At 46.2% G+C, this 16,430-nt stretch overlaps 1 protein-coding gene across 4 annotated transcripts in view; it reads left to right on the top strand.

Moving 5' to 3' along the window:
- Positions 1-16,430, top strand: part of MTHFR (methylenetetrahydrofolate reductase) — a 64,594-nt gene that overhangs the window by 27,531 nt on the left and 20,633 nt on the right. For all 4 annotated transcript variants that reach the window (XM_085609909.1, XM_085609907.1, XM_085609906.1 and 1 more), the window contains exon 2: positions 15,333-15,581. In XM_085609909.1, coding sequence (XP_085466035.1) covers positions 15,343-15,581 — 239 coding nt within the window. In that variant the 5' untranslated portion in view covers positions 15,333-15,342. The remainder of the gene's footprint in view (positions 1-15,332; positions 15,582-16,430) is intronic.

The following is a 16,430-nucleotide window of genomic DNA, read 5'->3' as shown; positions in this document are numbered from 1 at the left end:
TCAGACAAGCAGGTAGTCTGAATACCATTATGACTGGTCGGCAAGCTCAGAAACTTGTAATGCCTGGAGGGCACACTCATGCCCTATCATGATTAACACCATCCACCAACCCAAACTCTGAAAAACATGAAGGAACAACAAGGTTTTACAGAGCACACTGTATGTTGCTTTAAAAAAAGTACCGAAATACAACATTTGGCAAAAAGAAATAGTCTTCGGGACTGGAAAGTTAAGTTAATTAAACAGGAGAAATGTAAACATGGGCTGCACCGCTGACATACAGTGATTCTTTAGAAATTGTACAGCACTTCTTGGGAACTTCAACTTCTTACCAGTCACTGTGTCGGGCCGGCTGGGTTTACTCTGGAGTGGACTGGCCTGGCCTCTGTGCACAACCGTCTGCGCTCTAAGTCCCACTTCGCTACTCAGATTCTGTTGATGGTAAGTCTATGGCAGGCCCAGCCGTCTGGGATCTAGATTATGCCTGTCGGACTCCATCGGCCACCAAGGTGGGCGGGCTCATCACGACTTCATGATGCAGGGGGGAAACAAGGCCCTTCCAGCACCACTTAAGTTGTCTGTTTGTTTGTAAGAAGAAAAAAAAGCTGCTGCCACCTGGAATCCTCTGCATGTTAATAGACTGGGGTTCCTCGCAGGAACCTAAACCAGCAGAAGGCAAAGCTCCACCAGAGCTGCAGACTGCCCATCTGGATAATGATCTGGATATTTTTGTTGTTCACCTGACCACAAGTAGCTGAGCACGTGGTCAGCCCAGAAAGCCTGTGAGACACCAAGGCCGAGCAGTGGGCTTGATTGATCGCAAGTCCTGCACTGGCCTCACTGTAAGACAGACCTGAACACGCCAGCGCTCACCCCGCCGAGCCGGCTCAAACCTTTGTACAGACTCTGCAGCAGGCCCTGCGGCGCAGTGGGCACTAGAGCAAGCCAAAAGTGCACCCCCTGCTTTTGCAAAATGTACCCAGCCTTGTTCAAAGTACGCTAATTCCCTGGGGCGCTACTATGCATGACAAGCATTTACTGCGGCGATGCAGATACCAGCACTAAACTGAGTTAGTGTCACCTCTGATGCATGGCACTTGGCAGGGCTGCACTCCTGTGTGGCACTGGTTCATCACTTCATGGCGGTACGGAGCTCTTGCGGACTACACAGTGCCACCTGGTGGTACATGAGAGCACTTTGAAGAAAAGTTTCCAGATCCAGTCTGGCGCCTTGGGAGTATTCTAAGGTGAAGAATCTGCAGATAGAAGTATGTATCAGAAATAATTGCAGTAGCATGTCTGCTAACTTGCAGATGTCAAGTACATTTTCTGTTTGCAGTAGAAATTGAAGCCAAAAAGTATGTTCATAAAATGGGCTTACACCCTTTTGAGTATAATTGCAAATACTTTTTTTTTTCTAACATCAGTGGTTAATTCGTAAAAACAATAAGTGCCTGGGCTCTCGTCAGGGCAGGATTGGGAATGCAAACCGGCCCTGGCAAGTAAATCTGGGAGGGGGAGGGGGGAAATGCTTGAGGGAAACACTGCTCCCCCTTTTGGTACAGGAGGCCGATATTGCACCTCTGCTACAAAACCGTTCCCCTGTACCTAACCCGGACCCCCACCTTTCCGGCCCACCGGGAAAACGCCAGGTGTCCGCTATGACCAGTCCGGCCCTGGCTTTCGTTAGGAGGCAGCTTGCACCAGCACATTTCTCCTGTTCGCGCCGCCTAAAACAGAACCAACTACTAACCATGAACTGCTGACTTCGGAGTTTGGGAACCAGGTTCGAGTATCGGCATTGGCTCAACATCCTGTGATTCTAGGCAAATCAATTAGTCTCCACGTGCCTACCATAAATGAATGTGTACTTAACTGGTTCTCATGAAAAGTGTTGGTGTTGATGATTAAGTGCCGGTGCTGAACTCCGGAAACCACTGGCTCAAATTAAGCACTGCCTAACATCCAAAATCACATAGGAGAGTCCATCAATGAAAGCCAGAGAAAAGGTATTCACAAATGTTAAAAAAAAGCACAGGGTAAATGAAGCAGGCTTCATGAGTGACCGAATGGCCGTATCAATTAATCAGTCGATTTGTATAATGCAGCTAATCACCAATAGGGTATCCAGGAACTTGCAGGGTGTGAGAGACTCGGTCAAATAGCCACATTTTGAGTGCTTTTCACGATTCTGGTAGAGAAGGGGACGCAAAGCTGCAGGGGAGGCCGTTCCATGTCTTCACTGCGAGGAAGGAGAAGGAGCACACTTTGCCCTTTTTTTGTTGATGCTGAGAGTGTGGGAAAGTGAGAGGGAGGCGGAGTGCAGTTGTCTGGCTGGTTGATGGAAGTTTAGGTGGTGGTGGATGTAAGCCGGTCCTAGGTTGTGTAGAGCCTTGAATGCATGAGTCAGCAGCTTGAACTGACACCTCTTCTGTACTGGAAGCCAGTGGAGTTCCTTGAGGTGAGGGGTGATGTAGGTCCGGTGGGGGAGGTCGAGGACGAGTCTGACTGTGGCTTTCTGAATGGTCTGTAGTCTCTGAAGGAGGTGTGTAGCGATCCCCAAGTAGAGAGTGTTGCCATTGTCCACTCTGCTTGTGATGAGGGCTTGTGTGATGGTGCATTTAGTGTTCAGGGGGAGCCACTTGAAAATCTTACGTAGGATGCACAAAGTGAAGAAGCAGGCAGAGACGACTGCGTTGGTCCGAGACTTCATGGTCAGCTTGCTGTCGAGGATGATGCTGCGGTTTCTGGCATGGTCCAACTGGGAGGATGCTGATCCTAGTTCTGTGGGCCAATAGGTAGCATTCCAGGAAGTGGTGTTGTTGCTGAAGATCCCTACTTCCATTTTGTCAGTGTTGAGCTTAAGGCAGTTGTCTCCCATCCAGTTGGCGACGTTCGTCTCCTGGTGGTGGGGTCCTGGGAGAGGGAGAGGGAGAGGGAAAGGATGAGTTGAGTGTCATCTGCCTATGATATGATGATGAGCATGTGGAATTTGATGATGTTGGCGGAGGATGTCATGTCGGTGTTGGTAGAGGGTGGGACTGAGGTATGAGCCCTGGGGACACCGCAGATGATTTCCTTGGATTCGGAGGTAGGTGGACTTTCTGTGTTTGAGCGTCTCCTTAGATGCCGATGTCGTGTAGCCTAGTTTTCAGCGCGTGAGCAGATATGATGTTGAATGCTCCTGAAAGGTCGAGAAGGATCAGGGCCACTGTTTCTCCTTGGTGGAGGAGGGCTCAGATGTCCTCAGTGGCTACGATCAGGGAGGTTTCGGTGTTGTGTTTGCTGCCAAATTCTGACTGAGAGGTGTGGAGAAGAATTATAAGTATGATACAACTTGGGATGCATGCAGTAGTTATAGGGCAATGGTTGGTGTGCGTGGTGTTGTGTTCCATGGGTGACTCAGGCCCATCAATAATCTTTTACTTCAGTTGGGTAACAGATACCCCCTTAAGTACAGCAGTTAAGACTCACTTTAGTGCCTTTATCCTCCAAAAGGAGGAACGGGCAGCATTGAAAGACTTCCTCTAGGCTATGGTACTTCGTTTCAAACTTGGGTAAAGCATGCCACAGTAAATAAGGCAAAAACCTATATATGTTCAGCCACTGGTCTATGTTCAAAGAAAAATAGGGTTTTTGTTAAAAGGGGATGCAAAATGGAAGTTTAAAACGATTATACAGAAAAAACCAAGGGGCATACACCTTCTGGGGTTGAGGAAGGATCTGAATCAAGTTCCTGATAGTAAGTGAATGCATAAGGGAAACATCATTTATTACGCCATTGTAACCATGCAGTGCCTTTACCACGCAGCCTTTATAGCACAAATCTTTACCACGCATGTGCGTTTAGCACTCATGGTAAGTGTAGTGAAGCTAAGTATACATGTGTGTGCATTTGTGTGTGTGTGTATATGGGTATGGGGTGATAAGGGTGTTATGGTTAGGGGTGGATAAAGTCATAGGGTTGTAAGGGACTTTTTAGGGTTTTCGGATGTAGGGATATAGGGAGGTAAGGGTATTTTTAGGGTTTAGGGGTGAGTAAGGGTATTTGGTTGTAAGGGTTTTTTATGGTTAAGGGGTTGGTAGGGGTATAGGGTGGTAAGGGTATTTTAGGGTTATGAGGTAAGTAAAGTCATAGGGTAGTAAGGGATATTTAGGGTGTAGGGATGTGTAGGTGTTTAGGGTGGTATGGGTATTTTTAAGGTTATGGGGTGAGTAAGGGTATTGGGTTGTAAGGGTATTTTTAGGGTTAAGGGTGGTAAGGGTATTTTAGGATTTAGGGTAGGTAAAGGCATAGGGTAAACAGGGTTTTTGTAGGGTTTAAGGGTGGATAGGGGTATAGGAAGTTAAGGGTATTTTTAGAGTTAAAGGCTGGACAAGGGTATTGGGTTGTTAGGATGTTTTTTAGGGTTTGACTGTGGGTAAGGGTTTTGGGTGATAAGGATATTTTTATGGGTGGGCAGGGGCATAGGGTGGTAAGGTGGCATGAAGACTAACTGTGACTGGTTGCACAGAATGGGTGGAAACGAGCTCAGTATAGCACCCTTTAATCTGCAGCCTTCAAGTCTTTCAATTCGAATTTTATGATTGTTTGTTTCAAAAGCTGCAGACAGATCCAGGTGCAACCCCGCCACTGAGTCACCTTTGTGCATTAAGCTTGAACCCATTCTGTACTTCTAGCAGCTCTAATGCCCACTTGCTTATGGACTGTGCAAATTGTTTTTTTCCAAATATTTGGTTAACTGAATCGCCACCACTTTCTCTGTGATTTTCCCTACAAATGGCTGTAATGTAATGGGTCTATAATGAGCAGGATCATTGCTATCCAGGTTGTGGTTTTAAAGAAATTTATTTTTAGTGATGACCACTTTACACACATGGTTATTGCACAATCATAATCGTTAAGGAGTATGCCTGCACCGTTACATTAGACCACTAACCATTGCTCATACATGTTTGTACGGAGACCCACTGAACCATATTCACTCACAATGTATGAGGCCCTGATCATGCTCCATCCTTGGGGGTTTGCAGAGTCCCCCCCCCCCGAAAGCGTTCCAACTCCCCCATATCTGCGACACTTTTTGGGACATCCTCTAGATTCGTAAATTGTTTGTTCCATCAACATGCACCAGTCCATGTCCCTCTGCCACTCTACAATTGTTGGTGTCTCCTGAACTCTCCACCTTTTGGCAATCTTCCTTTTTGAAATCATAGTTCCCAGCGTCACCAGGTTGTGTTTTATTAGCAAAGGCGTTGTCTTTCCTGTTTCACTTGCTGTTGGAAAATTACCAGATTGCAAAGAATTCTGAACTAACTGTTTGATATAGCCGGACTACATACATATAACACACTCGGTTGACACGGATCTTCTGGGGATCCTGATTTTGCTGATAAGAACAGTCTATTGAAACGGTTGCTGTCCAGCATGGAAAAGTGTTGCTACAGTGCATCAGTTCTGACCATAACCCTCTGTTGTTCATTATCATTTCGGACTGCCATGTTAGAGAAACTGTTATAGATGCTCTGGATTTTGGTAGTAAAGGAACCTACCAAACCTACCTAATTTCCTGAGAAAAGATTTAAGCTCTTTCAAAGCAGGGGTGAACCAATCATTAGTTATATCTGTTTGGGGCATTTTACTAAAATTATCTAAAGGAGGTTGATTCAAGAAGTGGAGTGTTTTTTTCTGTATTATGTCCAGATAATCTTTCGATTCAGTCAGGTGAAATGTTAGACTTTGATATGGGAACTTGTGATTGGTCCCCACTGCATCACAATTAAAATGGCTGGAAGTTCACCTCTTGCTCAGCACCAAACTGACTCTTCACCTAATACCATCTATGAGCACAGCCTATTCAGGTCTGCTGCTTTCCAGACAACTAGTCCCACAATCTTTCGCTCGCTCCCTATTGAACGACAGATCTCGTTTATAGAACGGTTCTTCGCACACACAGCAGTAGTCCACAATCCTAGCCTTCTTGGTTTGCTGTTTCTTGCTTGCTGACATGCCTCCGAAATCAACTTAAAATCTGGCCAAGAAGGTCTTGTGCTGTTCTTCTTTGAAACTCCTAAATTCATAAAGATATTGATGCGACCTGCGGACGCCAGACACAGGACTTGAGGCTGCATATTCTAGCTGTCTCTTTCACCTGTCTTTTTCTCTTTACTGCTATCCTGACACATATACAGCTTACATGTGACCTAATGGCATGCAGTAATATAACCTAACCGAGACACCCAAGGGTATTTGCGCGCTTTATAAGTTGCATAAATAAATAAATAAATAACATTATTAAACCCAGAAGGAAGTTCAGGAAACAAATGTAGAGGTCTTGGAACAGACGTTGCTTGTGCAAGCGCTTTCCAAGCACTTTGACACCTGACACTATAGTTCTAAATGCCTGCATTATAATTTTTCCTTGAGGAACTAAGAGTTTCGTCTTTGGTTGATGTGGTTGAGGATTGTGGCTAGGTCGTTTGCTCTGTAACTATGTTATTTCTGTAAGCTAATTTTCCCTCCCACGTTAGCAGTAGTGTGTTATCTGTTCATTGTTAATTGAACGTGATTCCCTTTTTGAAGAGCAGAAAGTGCTTAAGTGGCCACACATGCTGAAATAGTTTCAGCCAAAAGAATCTTTAATTGGTTAATAAAAACCATAAAAGATACAAACACACAATAAAAACACTTCATGACATATAGAAAATAGTAGCAAAAGATAAACGGCTTCAAAGACAGGTTTGATCTTAACCTAGTCAATACACAAAAATGCTTTTGAAAATAACACCATAAAAATTGACCACATGTGTATATTAAAAATTCCAATTGCCCCCTTCTTTTTCTGCGCCTAACAGCAGTCATTAAAAACGTGGCAACATTAAAACAAACAAATTCATTATTTAACCTTTCTAAAAGCAGGCATGGCCTGAGTAAATTGCTTCCCTTTGGGTAGAGGAAAAATAAATTGTCTGAGGGACATGATAAAAGTCACAAAACAGGCCAAAATAAAAAGTATCCTGATCAAATAAGTTATCACAGGTGCGTGGGGCTAGATGATCTGCCTTGTTCCAACCAATAGAGTCCGCTAGAAACCAATGCAATTGGTACAGCCTAAAGCGAGTCAACCTAAAACAATGCTGAGGGTTGTTGACTAAGGTTGGGTATGGTTCGGTACGCCTAGTGTCATTTTCCTATGTCAGAGGTGTTCTTGCATGCAATTAAGATGAATTGAGTATCTTTAGTCCTGACCTGGCATTTTCCAGTTAGTAAGACTTAAAGACTGATCAGACTATGGGCGTCCTAAAGTCTATTCAGAATAGAGTGTTTAACTTTGATTGTCTTGTGAGCCTTCCCTATTTACAGTCTTTTTTTTTTTTTTTTTTTTTTTATAAAACCTTTATTCGTGCATATTAAAAGAACAAATACGGGCCTACAACCTTCAGGCCGGCCACGATACGGTTAAGCACTGATACAAACATTACGGCCCCTGTGCTTCAACGGTCAAGATTAGCAACGATTTATGAATTATACACTGGAGAGATCCTTGACACCAGGGGAAGGAGAAGTGAAGGTTAATTTTGAAGTTTTTCAAAATAATTTTGTCAGGGAAAAAGTCAGTGAAGAGTAAGAACAAAGGAGATTCGAGTCCGCACGATATCTTCACCACACGGGAGAGCAGCAGCATCATTAAAACAGCAATGGAAGTAAAATCTCAGGCAGTGAGGCAATGCAGTTATATAACAGGATAGTCACATGAGCAATTACGCACCCCTCCAGTGCCGCCCCCACTCAGTCAACCCCACTCCCGGACCCAGAATCGAGACAAATATAGCGCAGAAACATAGAAAGAGAAAAGGCCCATAGAACTAATTAGAAACAGTAAATTACCCCCCCACCCTACACCAATGCGGAGGCTACGGCCTGCCCCCCCCCCCAGCATAGTGCCTGTCGCCCAAGAAACCCGAAATATAGACAAGAAAGAGAGTAAGAATAGAGTAAAGAAAGATAAGAAAACATTACACTTATGATAAAGGGGGTGAGAAAAGAATAGAACCATTCTAATCTAAACTCCCAAAAAGAAGAAAGTGGGGAGGAGCCTACGTATCATCAGAGCGCCCTAAACCATCGGCCATCTATGGCTTCCACACACTGAGAACCCACTACACCAAAAGCAGTCGTGTGAAAATGAATTGTCACAACAATTTAAATGAAGGAAGACAGATCGCGACGAGTGCGCACAACATATACATACAGTTCCAGTCCCAGTCCAGCCCATCCGTGAAACCATGGCGATATTAATCAGTCTAGCCCTGGCCCGATCGCGGGCTTGAGATTAAGCCAGCCCCTACATGAAGGCCCCGCATCCCGTGCAGACAAAGACAATATGGCCGCTTGGGAGAAGATGGTGAAGTAGAATCACAAAATGGCCGCCGACCATCTGTAGAGGTCCCTTTATGCACCACATAAAGTCCAGACATGGCATGTAAAGTACAGGAGTTCCACAGAAAAGAAGCAGTAGGCCACCGTGAACGATTCCTCGAGGATGTTAGGTGTTGCTCAGCTGGATACTCTTGCAGACGCGGTGAGGCAGGCAACAATGAAGCAGGCAGCAATGAACGGGGAAACAAAGTATCCGCTGTTGAGCTGGAGAGCAATTGATCCTGGGTGCCGGGAAAGCCAGTTGCAGGCACCAGTGTAGCACGATCACACACAGCCGTTGCGTCCCCGCAAGAGGACATAAGCACTGGCAGACCCACGCCGTGTTGATGACAAACGGAGCGCTCACGACCCGCAGCCGACAGGATGGAGTCAAACTGCTCACTCAGCGCCTGCAAGCCAGCACACATTTGTAGACGAAAGTCCTGCAGGACAGCCAGAACGGAGCCGCATGTCAGCGGAAGCTGCACCCCCACATCGGCAGCAATCCGGGACGGCACTGTGGAGCTGGTGTCTGGTGGAGGGAGGGCGAAGCGGGCAGCGGGCAAGACCGGAGTATCACCCCCCAGCCGCGAGCAGGCAAACAACACCATGTTTTACCGCCGGACGGTACAATGGCCAGGGGGGGGGGTCGTAGCAAGGAGTCAGTTCCCCTCAGGTCTGCGCCGCAACAGGGAAAGCCAACAGTCGCCTCCCTTCCCTCGGGTTCTCTTTGCAGCCGACTAAGCAATAGAAGAGGGGGGTCGGCAGCCTCCCACAGCGCGGTCCACAGATCGGGGCAGGAGACCCGCCGCACCGGGGCTTACCTTACAGCCCCAGCCCTTCAGGCGCAGGGTGCAGGAGGTGTCTGGCCGTCCCTCCCCAGGCTCAGCTGGCGACAGTCCGTGGTGTGAGGTGAGGTCGGGACCGCGCGGCTCGGGTTTGCGCTAGCGGGTCCGGTGACTGCGGAGCTTCCAGGGGGCCGGCAAAGGCAACAATGGAGCAGGGATCCAGGGCGGAGAACAAAAGCACCAAGAACTCCGGCATCCGGGCGGGCTGAGACTTCGGGGAAGCGGCGGCGTGGACAGCGCGTCGTCGCACACGTTTCACCTCGGGAATCGGCGAGGATAGGAATCAGGATGATAGTCCGAGGCCAAGGGCCGACGGAGCCGGGCGCTCAAGCGTCTGCTCCGGTCGCCATCTTGGCTCCTCCCCCCCCTATTTACAGTCTTGACAGCTTTAGTAAGATCGTAATATGAGATTTTGAGTTAGAATGATTTCACTGCCTGCTTTTGGAAGCTTTTCAACAGAAAAGTTTTTAGGGATTATGCACAAAACTGTTGCAAACCCTCCAATACATTAACCGTTAGAAAGCGTATTTTGTATTTACTGACACCATTTAACAATTCAGTAAAGTGTTTCTGTGAGAAAGTGACATCTTTCTTGCATGGTATGCCCCCACCTTTTGCTGAATTGCTGATGTACTTTGACTGAGTGTGCACTGAGCCCCTGCCAATCAGGTACCCAGGGCCCGTGTTCCTTCCCTAAAACTGCATAAACCCAATTGGCATCTCTGGCCACATGTCAGCCCCTGGTAAAAGGTACCCTAGGTACCCAGGGCCCTGTGACCAGAGAAGGCCCCTAAGGGCTGCAGCACTTATTGTGCCACCCTTAGAGGCCTTGTACCCTGACACACACACACTGCCTTTGCAGGCGGAGTGTCTTGGTGCAGAACAAAACAGAGAATCGACATGGCACACATCCCTGTGTGCCATACCCACAAAACACACTGCCCTGGCATACCTCAGTCACCCCTCTAGCTGGGTGCCCTATGCCAGTGGTGTGGGTACAGGTGCATGAGCCCTGTACCCCTACAGTACCCAGGTTCATTCCTGGGCATTGTAAGTGCAGTGCTGCCATTAAGAGTATATGGTGCCGGGAGATCGTCATCACGAACTCCACAGCACCATGATGGCTGCACTGAAGACTGAGAAGTTTGATATCATACTTCTCAGCACATTAAACCCACACTGATGCCAGTGTGGGATTTAATGTAAAATGCACGACAGAGGGCATCTTAGAGATTCCCCCAGAACCTAACCAACAACCAGCATCCTGACTGAGAGGCTGCCTAGGCTGCCACCCAGCAGACATGTTGCTGGACCCCTGGGTAGAGAGCTATCCGCACTCGTGGGTCTGCAACAATGCATGTCCTGGGCGAGGTGCTAGGTCTCCTCCCCCAGGATGGGCAGGGGAAGCTTCAAAAGCATGCCGCCTTTGTGATCTTCTCCAGGCCACTTGCTGTACTCAGCAACTGGCCCCTACCGGTTCTGACCCCCACTCTGGCGGGAAGATCGGCGGGAAAACCTAAGTGAGGAAAGGGGGAGTGCCAGCCTCTGCCAACCCCACCCCTCAGGTGGGGGAGGCGAGGTGAAGCACAACTCCAGGCTCTCGCCATCTTGAGGATGGGGAGCCCTACCCAATCAGGACTAGGCTCCTGCCCCCCTCCCACTGGAGAGTGGCAGGATAGGGGGTGTACCCATCCTAGGGAAGGGACCCATTGGTCCCTGACCTCTACCTACCTGTAACACCCCTAAATTTAGTATTTAGGGGCACCCTGAACCTTCCTTCCTCAGATCCCGAATCCGAAACAAGAAAGAAGAACAAGAAGAAAGAAGACCTGCCATGCAGCTGCTAACAAGAGGATGACACCAACTGACTTGGCCCCAGCCCCTACAGGCCTGTCGACCCTTGAACCTGCTCCTGCTAAAACCCGGCGTCTCCAGTGGTCCGCAACCTCAAAAACCCCGGAGGACCTGACTGCCTTGCTCATCTAAAAGACTGGGACTCCCACGAGCAGTGGTTCTGCTCAAAGCAAGCAACAAACCCCTCGTGCCAGCCAGGAACCGCGACTCCTGCATACTCTGCACCCGCCGAGCCCGGCCTGTGCCTGAGTGGACAAAGACCACGAGGACGTCCCCCCAGTGACTGTGACCAAGAATCCAGCACCCAAGGACCCTCCACGACGCTCCTGACGACGCCTGCAGCCTCAGAACCAGGGACCACTCCAACCGCGACCGGCAGGGGGTAAGATTTCCCACCCCAGCACCTGGCGCCCTGCGGCCCCCTGTGCCCAGCTCCTAGGTGCCTACCTAACCCACAGCTTCCCAAATTACCTCTCGAAGTGGTGGTCGCACCTGAAGAATCTCCGTCCCCGAGCTTACAGCCTTTGTTCATCTGGTAGCTTCTCCATTGAAATACATTGAGCGCCTGACTGCTCAAAAGCACCCTGCACCCAGCCACCCAAGTGCCCCTGGAAGTGCAACCTCTATCCTATCTTACTTCCCCACTTGCCCTGTGTGAGTGACCAGGAGCCCAGCTCCCACAGCCGCGTGGCCTGCCTGCTAGCAGCCACCAACCAAAGTCCCTCTGCCCGCCATAGGCTAACATTGGGCCTAACTCTCTCTGCACCCGACTGCCCCTGTGCCACTGAGGGTGTAACAACTGGACCTACCTGACCCTGGAAGACCCCTGAGTCTATGCCCAGAACCTTAACTCTGCCAGTCGAGTACTTACCTGAAAGCCGATAACTCACTTTTTCTCCATAGGGTAACAGCAGAATTTCCAAGTGAAACCACTCAAAGTGTCGAGCTTTGAAACTTTAAAATATTCACTAAAAATCAGCCGAAAAACGAAAACGATATTACTCACCTGTTATCACGAGAGATCCTAGTGCTGGATCTTGGTGCCCAGCACTGACCCAGAAAAGTAATTACAACCATACTTACCGATAACTTTATTTTCCTCCATGGGATAACATTGCCTGGTTTTTGCCAGAAATTCTTCTAAGTATCGATTTTTGAAACATACGAATATTCCTTAAAAATCGCCTGTGTAACAAAAACGATTTCTTTCAACTGTTTACAGGAAATGCACCAGGGCTGAATCCAGGATCCAACCCTGAGTAAGAAAATCACACGCAAAGTAATTGAAACTGCATTTACTTAAAAATTCCCATTGAGGTCAATGTTATAATTGTGTTTGAACTGTGTTGCCTATTGCAACAACTGTAACTATTGCATGTAAAAGTATATTGCTTATTGAAAGTATACAACTACAGCATTTAATTCTGAGAAAGTATTTTGATACCTACTTGTGGTTCTAAAATAATACAACTATATATTTTTATATACAAAACAATTGGCCTAGAATTCAGTTCTTGAGTGTGTGAGACCATTTGTTGACTGAGTGTGTACAACAAATGCTTTACACTGTCCTCTGATACTGCCTTACTGCTCAACCAAGCTACCACTTTAGAGAGTAAGGTTATATCTAACTTTAGCCTTTGCCAAACCTCTGGGGACTGTGGACTCTGTGCACACTGAACCTTACTTTGGTGCAGTATATACAGGGCCACTTTCTTACAGTTTCTGAATCTTTAAGTTATTTTAGAAATGGGCTGTGAATCGCTACCTAGAAGGTGCTTATTGTGGGCATCTCTTCCAATTTGTAGTGTATTCTGGTTACAAACATTTGCTCAGTTACCAACTCCCAAGTTGAGGTGTTAACTGATTTGCAAAGGACTAGTGTTCTCCCTTGGACCCCCTCCCCAGTGTGAATGTTGAAAAAGGTTTCAGGGAGAGTAGGTTTCACATGATCATTGCCAATTCTCAGTAAAACTTTAAAAAATAAAATAAAATGCAGTTCTGTTTCCTTTACGGAAAATGGACCACATAAGAAATGACAGTATTTAAACAGATCTACAGACATGGTGGTCTGCTGACCCTTGCAGGCCACCATCCTTGTGATTGTGGCAAATCGCAGGGGGCAACTTGCTACCTCCCTAATAAAAAATTGGGAAGGTCGTTTTGCGATACCCTGAGATTAATTGTTTGGTGAACCAACCTATTTCTAGGTAGGTCAGTTTGTAAAATCCTATATTATTCACAAAAGGTCAGCACACAATCTGAGACCAGTTTTTATTTATTTATTTATTTATACATTTATAGAGCGCTTGGTTACACCAACGGTGTGTCCCCGCGCTAGAGCTATCTCTGGAGAATGGAATATTGGTATATCAAACCCTATATGTGTATTTGTCATTCTCAACAGGAGTTTTCTTTAGGTCTGTTTTTTAAAACTTCTATATCATTTATATTGCCAATAAGAAGTGAATTGCTTTTCATAATCCATAAATTCTCTATGACTCTTCACCTCGATTTTTAAGAATTGCTGATAATAGTAAGCTCAACAATTATCGAGCCGTTAAAGGCAATTGTACAGTGCACACCTCACAGACTGTAGTCTGTTTCGGTTTCTGGTGATGTTGTATGTACTGTGTTCTAGTCTTATTCTCTCGTATGTCTTATTCACTAAGCTGTAACTGTATGATTTTTGTGTTTGGGTGATTGAGGGTTGAAGATGAATGGCTTTGCCTATTGCTTGCACAACTTCTAAGTCAATATATATTCTCATTGGGTTGTTGTTGGATAGTTGTGAATGGTATTTCTTGGTGCCGAGTCCTGTTTGGTGTTGTGAAAGTTCACAATGTAGAGTACCTGGATTGTGATGGATATTTCTTAAGGAGTTCTATTCAGTGTGTTCTGTTGGATGTTAGTGTGTGGTGTTGCTGTTTTGAACACTAGTATCTAGATTTTATGGTATCTCTATACTGTGTTGGATGTTTGTAAGGTGGTTTGTCTGATGTGTTCTTTAGAAGTTATATGTGCTTGTTGCCGCCAGTGTTGTAGCATTCATAGGCATGGAGTTTCTTACATGCTCATGGGCATCCTCATAGCACAATCCCAGCCACAATGGAGGCGGAGCACTGGCTGTTTACACCAAGCGGACCTATTCTTAGTAGGACAAGTAATTTGGAAGGTGGCATGAGCAGATGCAATGCAGCTGGATAAAGGCAGTGATATTGGCAATTGCTATACGTTTACACCAAATGAGCAAGATAAAAACTGAAATCGCAATCAAAGTTGATGACACAGGTACAACCAGTGCAGCCTTTCAAAGGACCCAGTTTCACCTACTTCTCTTGGGCTCAGAGATACCTATTATGAGAAGATGCGTGTTGTCCTATGGCTATCTTGTATTCCCCAAAGAACTAAAAGTAGCACAATATACAGGCAAGTGGGTTATGGTTAAAAAACAAATAGAACAACCTGGATCAGGCCTCCCCAAGTCCCCCCCTCCTGTCCTGAGTACAAGACTTTAATTTAGATTCTAGAGACCCTTATTATGTCATGGGTAAATTAGTTGTTGGTATCCTAAATCTCCTGTAGTCCCAGGTTCTCTATTAGTAGGGGGTGGCATTTCAGGGTGCAAAAAAAGGCAATCTGTATTGTGATTGCGGGGACTTACCGTGCATCCAGTGGTTTGGCTAGAAAGCCAGCATGATAGAGATTTGGTAGAAGGTTCAATTATTCAATTATATCCAAGTTTTCCTCTGGAAATTGTAAACTGGAGCGGTGAGAGTGTAACTGTTGGGTAGAATCCAGCACATCCCTTGCATATTATTTCTTCACAAGAATTAATGTATTTTTCTTTTTGCCTACTTACCCTATGATCTTTCATCAGCTCTCCAAAAATGGATTACTGTTGTATTAATATAGCCTTCTATTGCAAATATGAATTTGAGTTGCTGTTGTGCACTAATGTCAAGCCCCTTTGCCAGCATTGCACATGCACCCTTGTCCATCGCTGGCTGGAGTGTGATTAGGATTTGTTATTGTGTTCTTATCTTCTCTTGGGCTTGCTGTTAGGTGCTCATGGTAGACTGTGTGCTCTTGTAACTGTAATGTATTTGTGTGCTTTAATAATGATAGCTTGCACAAACATTTGGTCCTGCTTATGCTCCTCTGTCGCGACCTCTTGTACCCTACGTCATATCCCTTTCTCTTGTTTGCAGGAAGCTTATCATGGTAAACGAGCTCCATGGCCCTGACGGGCCGCATCCCTCTAAATCGGATAGCAGTAGTGCAAGCAGTAGCGATGGCTCTAAGGAAAGCTCCAGATGCTCCACTCCTATATTAGATGCTGAACGCCATGAGCGGCTACGGGACAAAATGCGCCGCCGCATGGAAGCTGGAGACAAATGGTTCTCCCTAGAATTCTTCCCACCACGCACTACAAGCGGAAGTGTCAACTTGATCTCCAGGTGTGCATATGTGGGGGCAGTGAATGGGGTTCAGTGTGTCATGGGGATGTCCACAATAGTGTGGGGGGGTGGATTGGCATGTAGAGTAATGTCTTACAAACTGGCATCATGTACGTAGGGACACAGGACATTTAATAGTACAAGAGCGATGATGTGTAGTTGCATGCCTCATACAGAGGTACAGCATTTAAAGTGATAGGGATGTGGTGCAGTGGATAAGTACAAGGTACGTTACAATGGAGAACGTGCCTGAATGATTCCTATAGAGCCACCATTCATTCAGTGATGGCAAAGTTTCCTGGAGAGGGACCATATGTTGGAGAGATCTGCGTGTAGAGTCATCGGGTATCTTAAGGAGAAAACAGTGTATGTGTATGGGAAGTCATGCTTTAAAGCTTCATTGAGATGCACCTGGTATAGAGGCAGGGAAAGTGTCTGAATGTTTTACAGATTACCACATGATATGGGATGGAGTAGATATGGATATATATATATATATATATATATATATATATATATATATTCATAGAGAGCGCCGGATATTTAAGATATAAGAAGGGGAATTGGGACAACAGTTCTTGCTAAACCTCTGATGATGGAGCACTGCATTTATGTCTCTTGGAGGATCCAGATAGAAAATTGGGGTAGGGTTAGATTTGAGGCATGAGAGGTGCTGGGGAGAAACTAGATGAAGTGGGGAGAAGTTGTCTGGGTCAGTGTATCATAAAGAGTGGAATTTGTTTTTGTGTGCTTCTCAATTTCCTTGGTCTCTGGGATTTATTTTGATGATGCTCTTGTAGAGGCAGAATGTGTTAGTGCTGTGTGTTTTCGGTGTGCTTTTGCTCTAAA

This window comes from Triturus cristatus, chromosome 1_2 (genome assembly GCF_964204655.1).
Source record: "Triturus cristatus chromosome 1_2, aTriCri1.1, whole genome shotgun sequence".
NCBI classification, from domain to species: Eukaryota; Metazoa; Chordata; class Amphibia; order Caudata; family Salamandridae; genus Triturus; species Triturus cristatus.
Note: the sequence above shows the minus strand (reverse complement) of the source record. Positions and strands in the feature narration are given on the sequence as shown.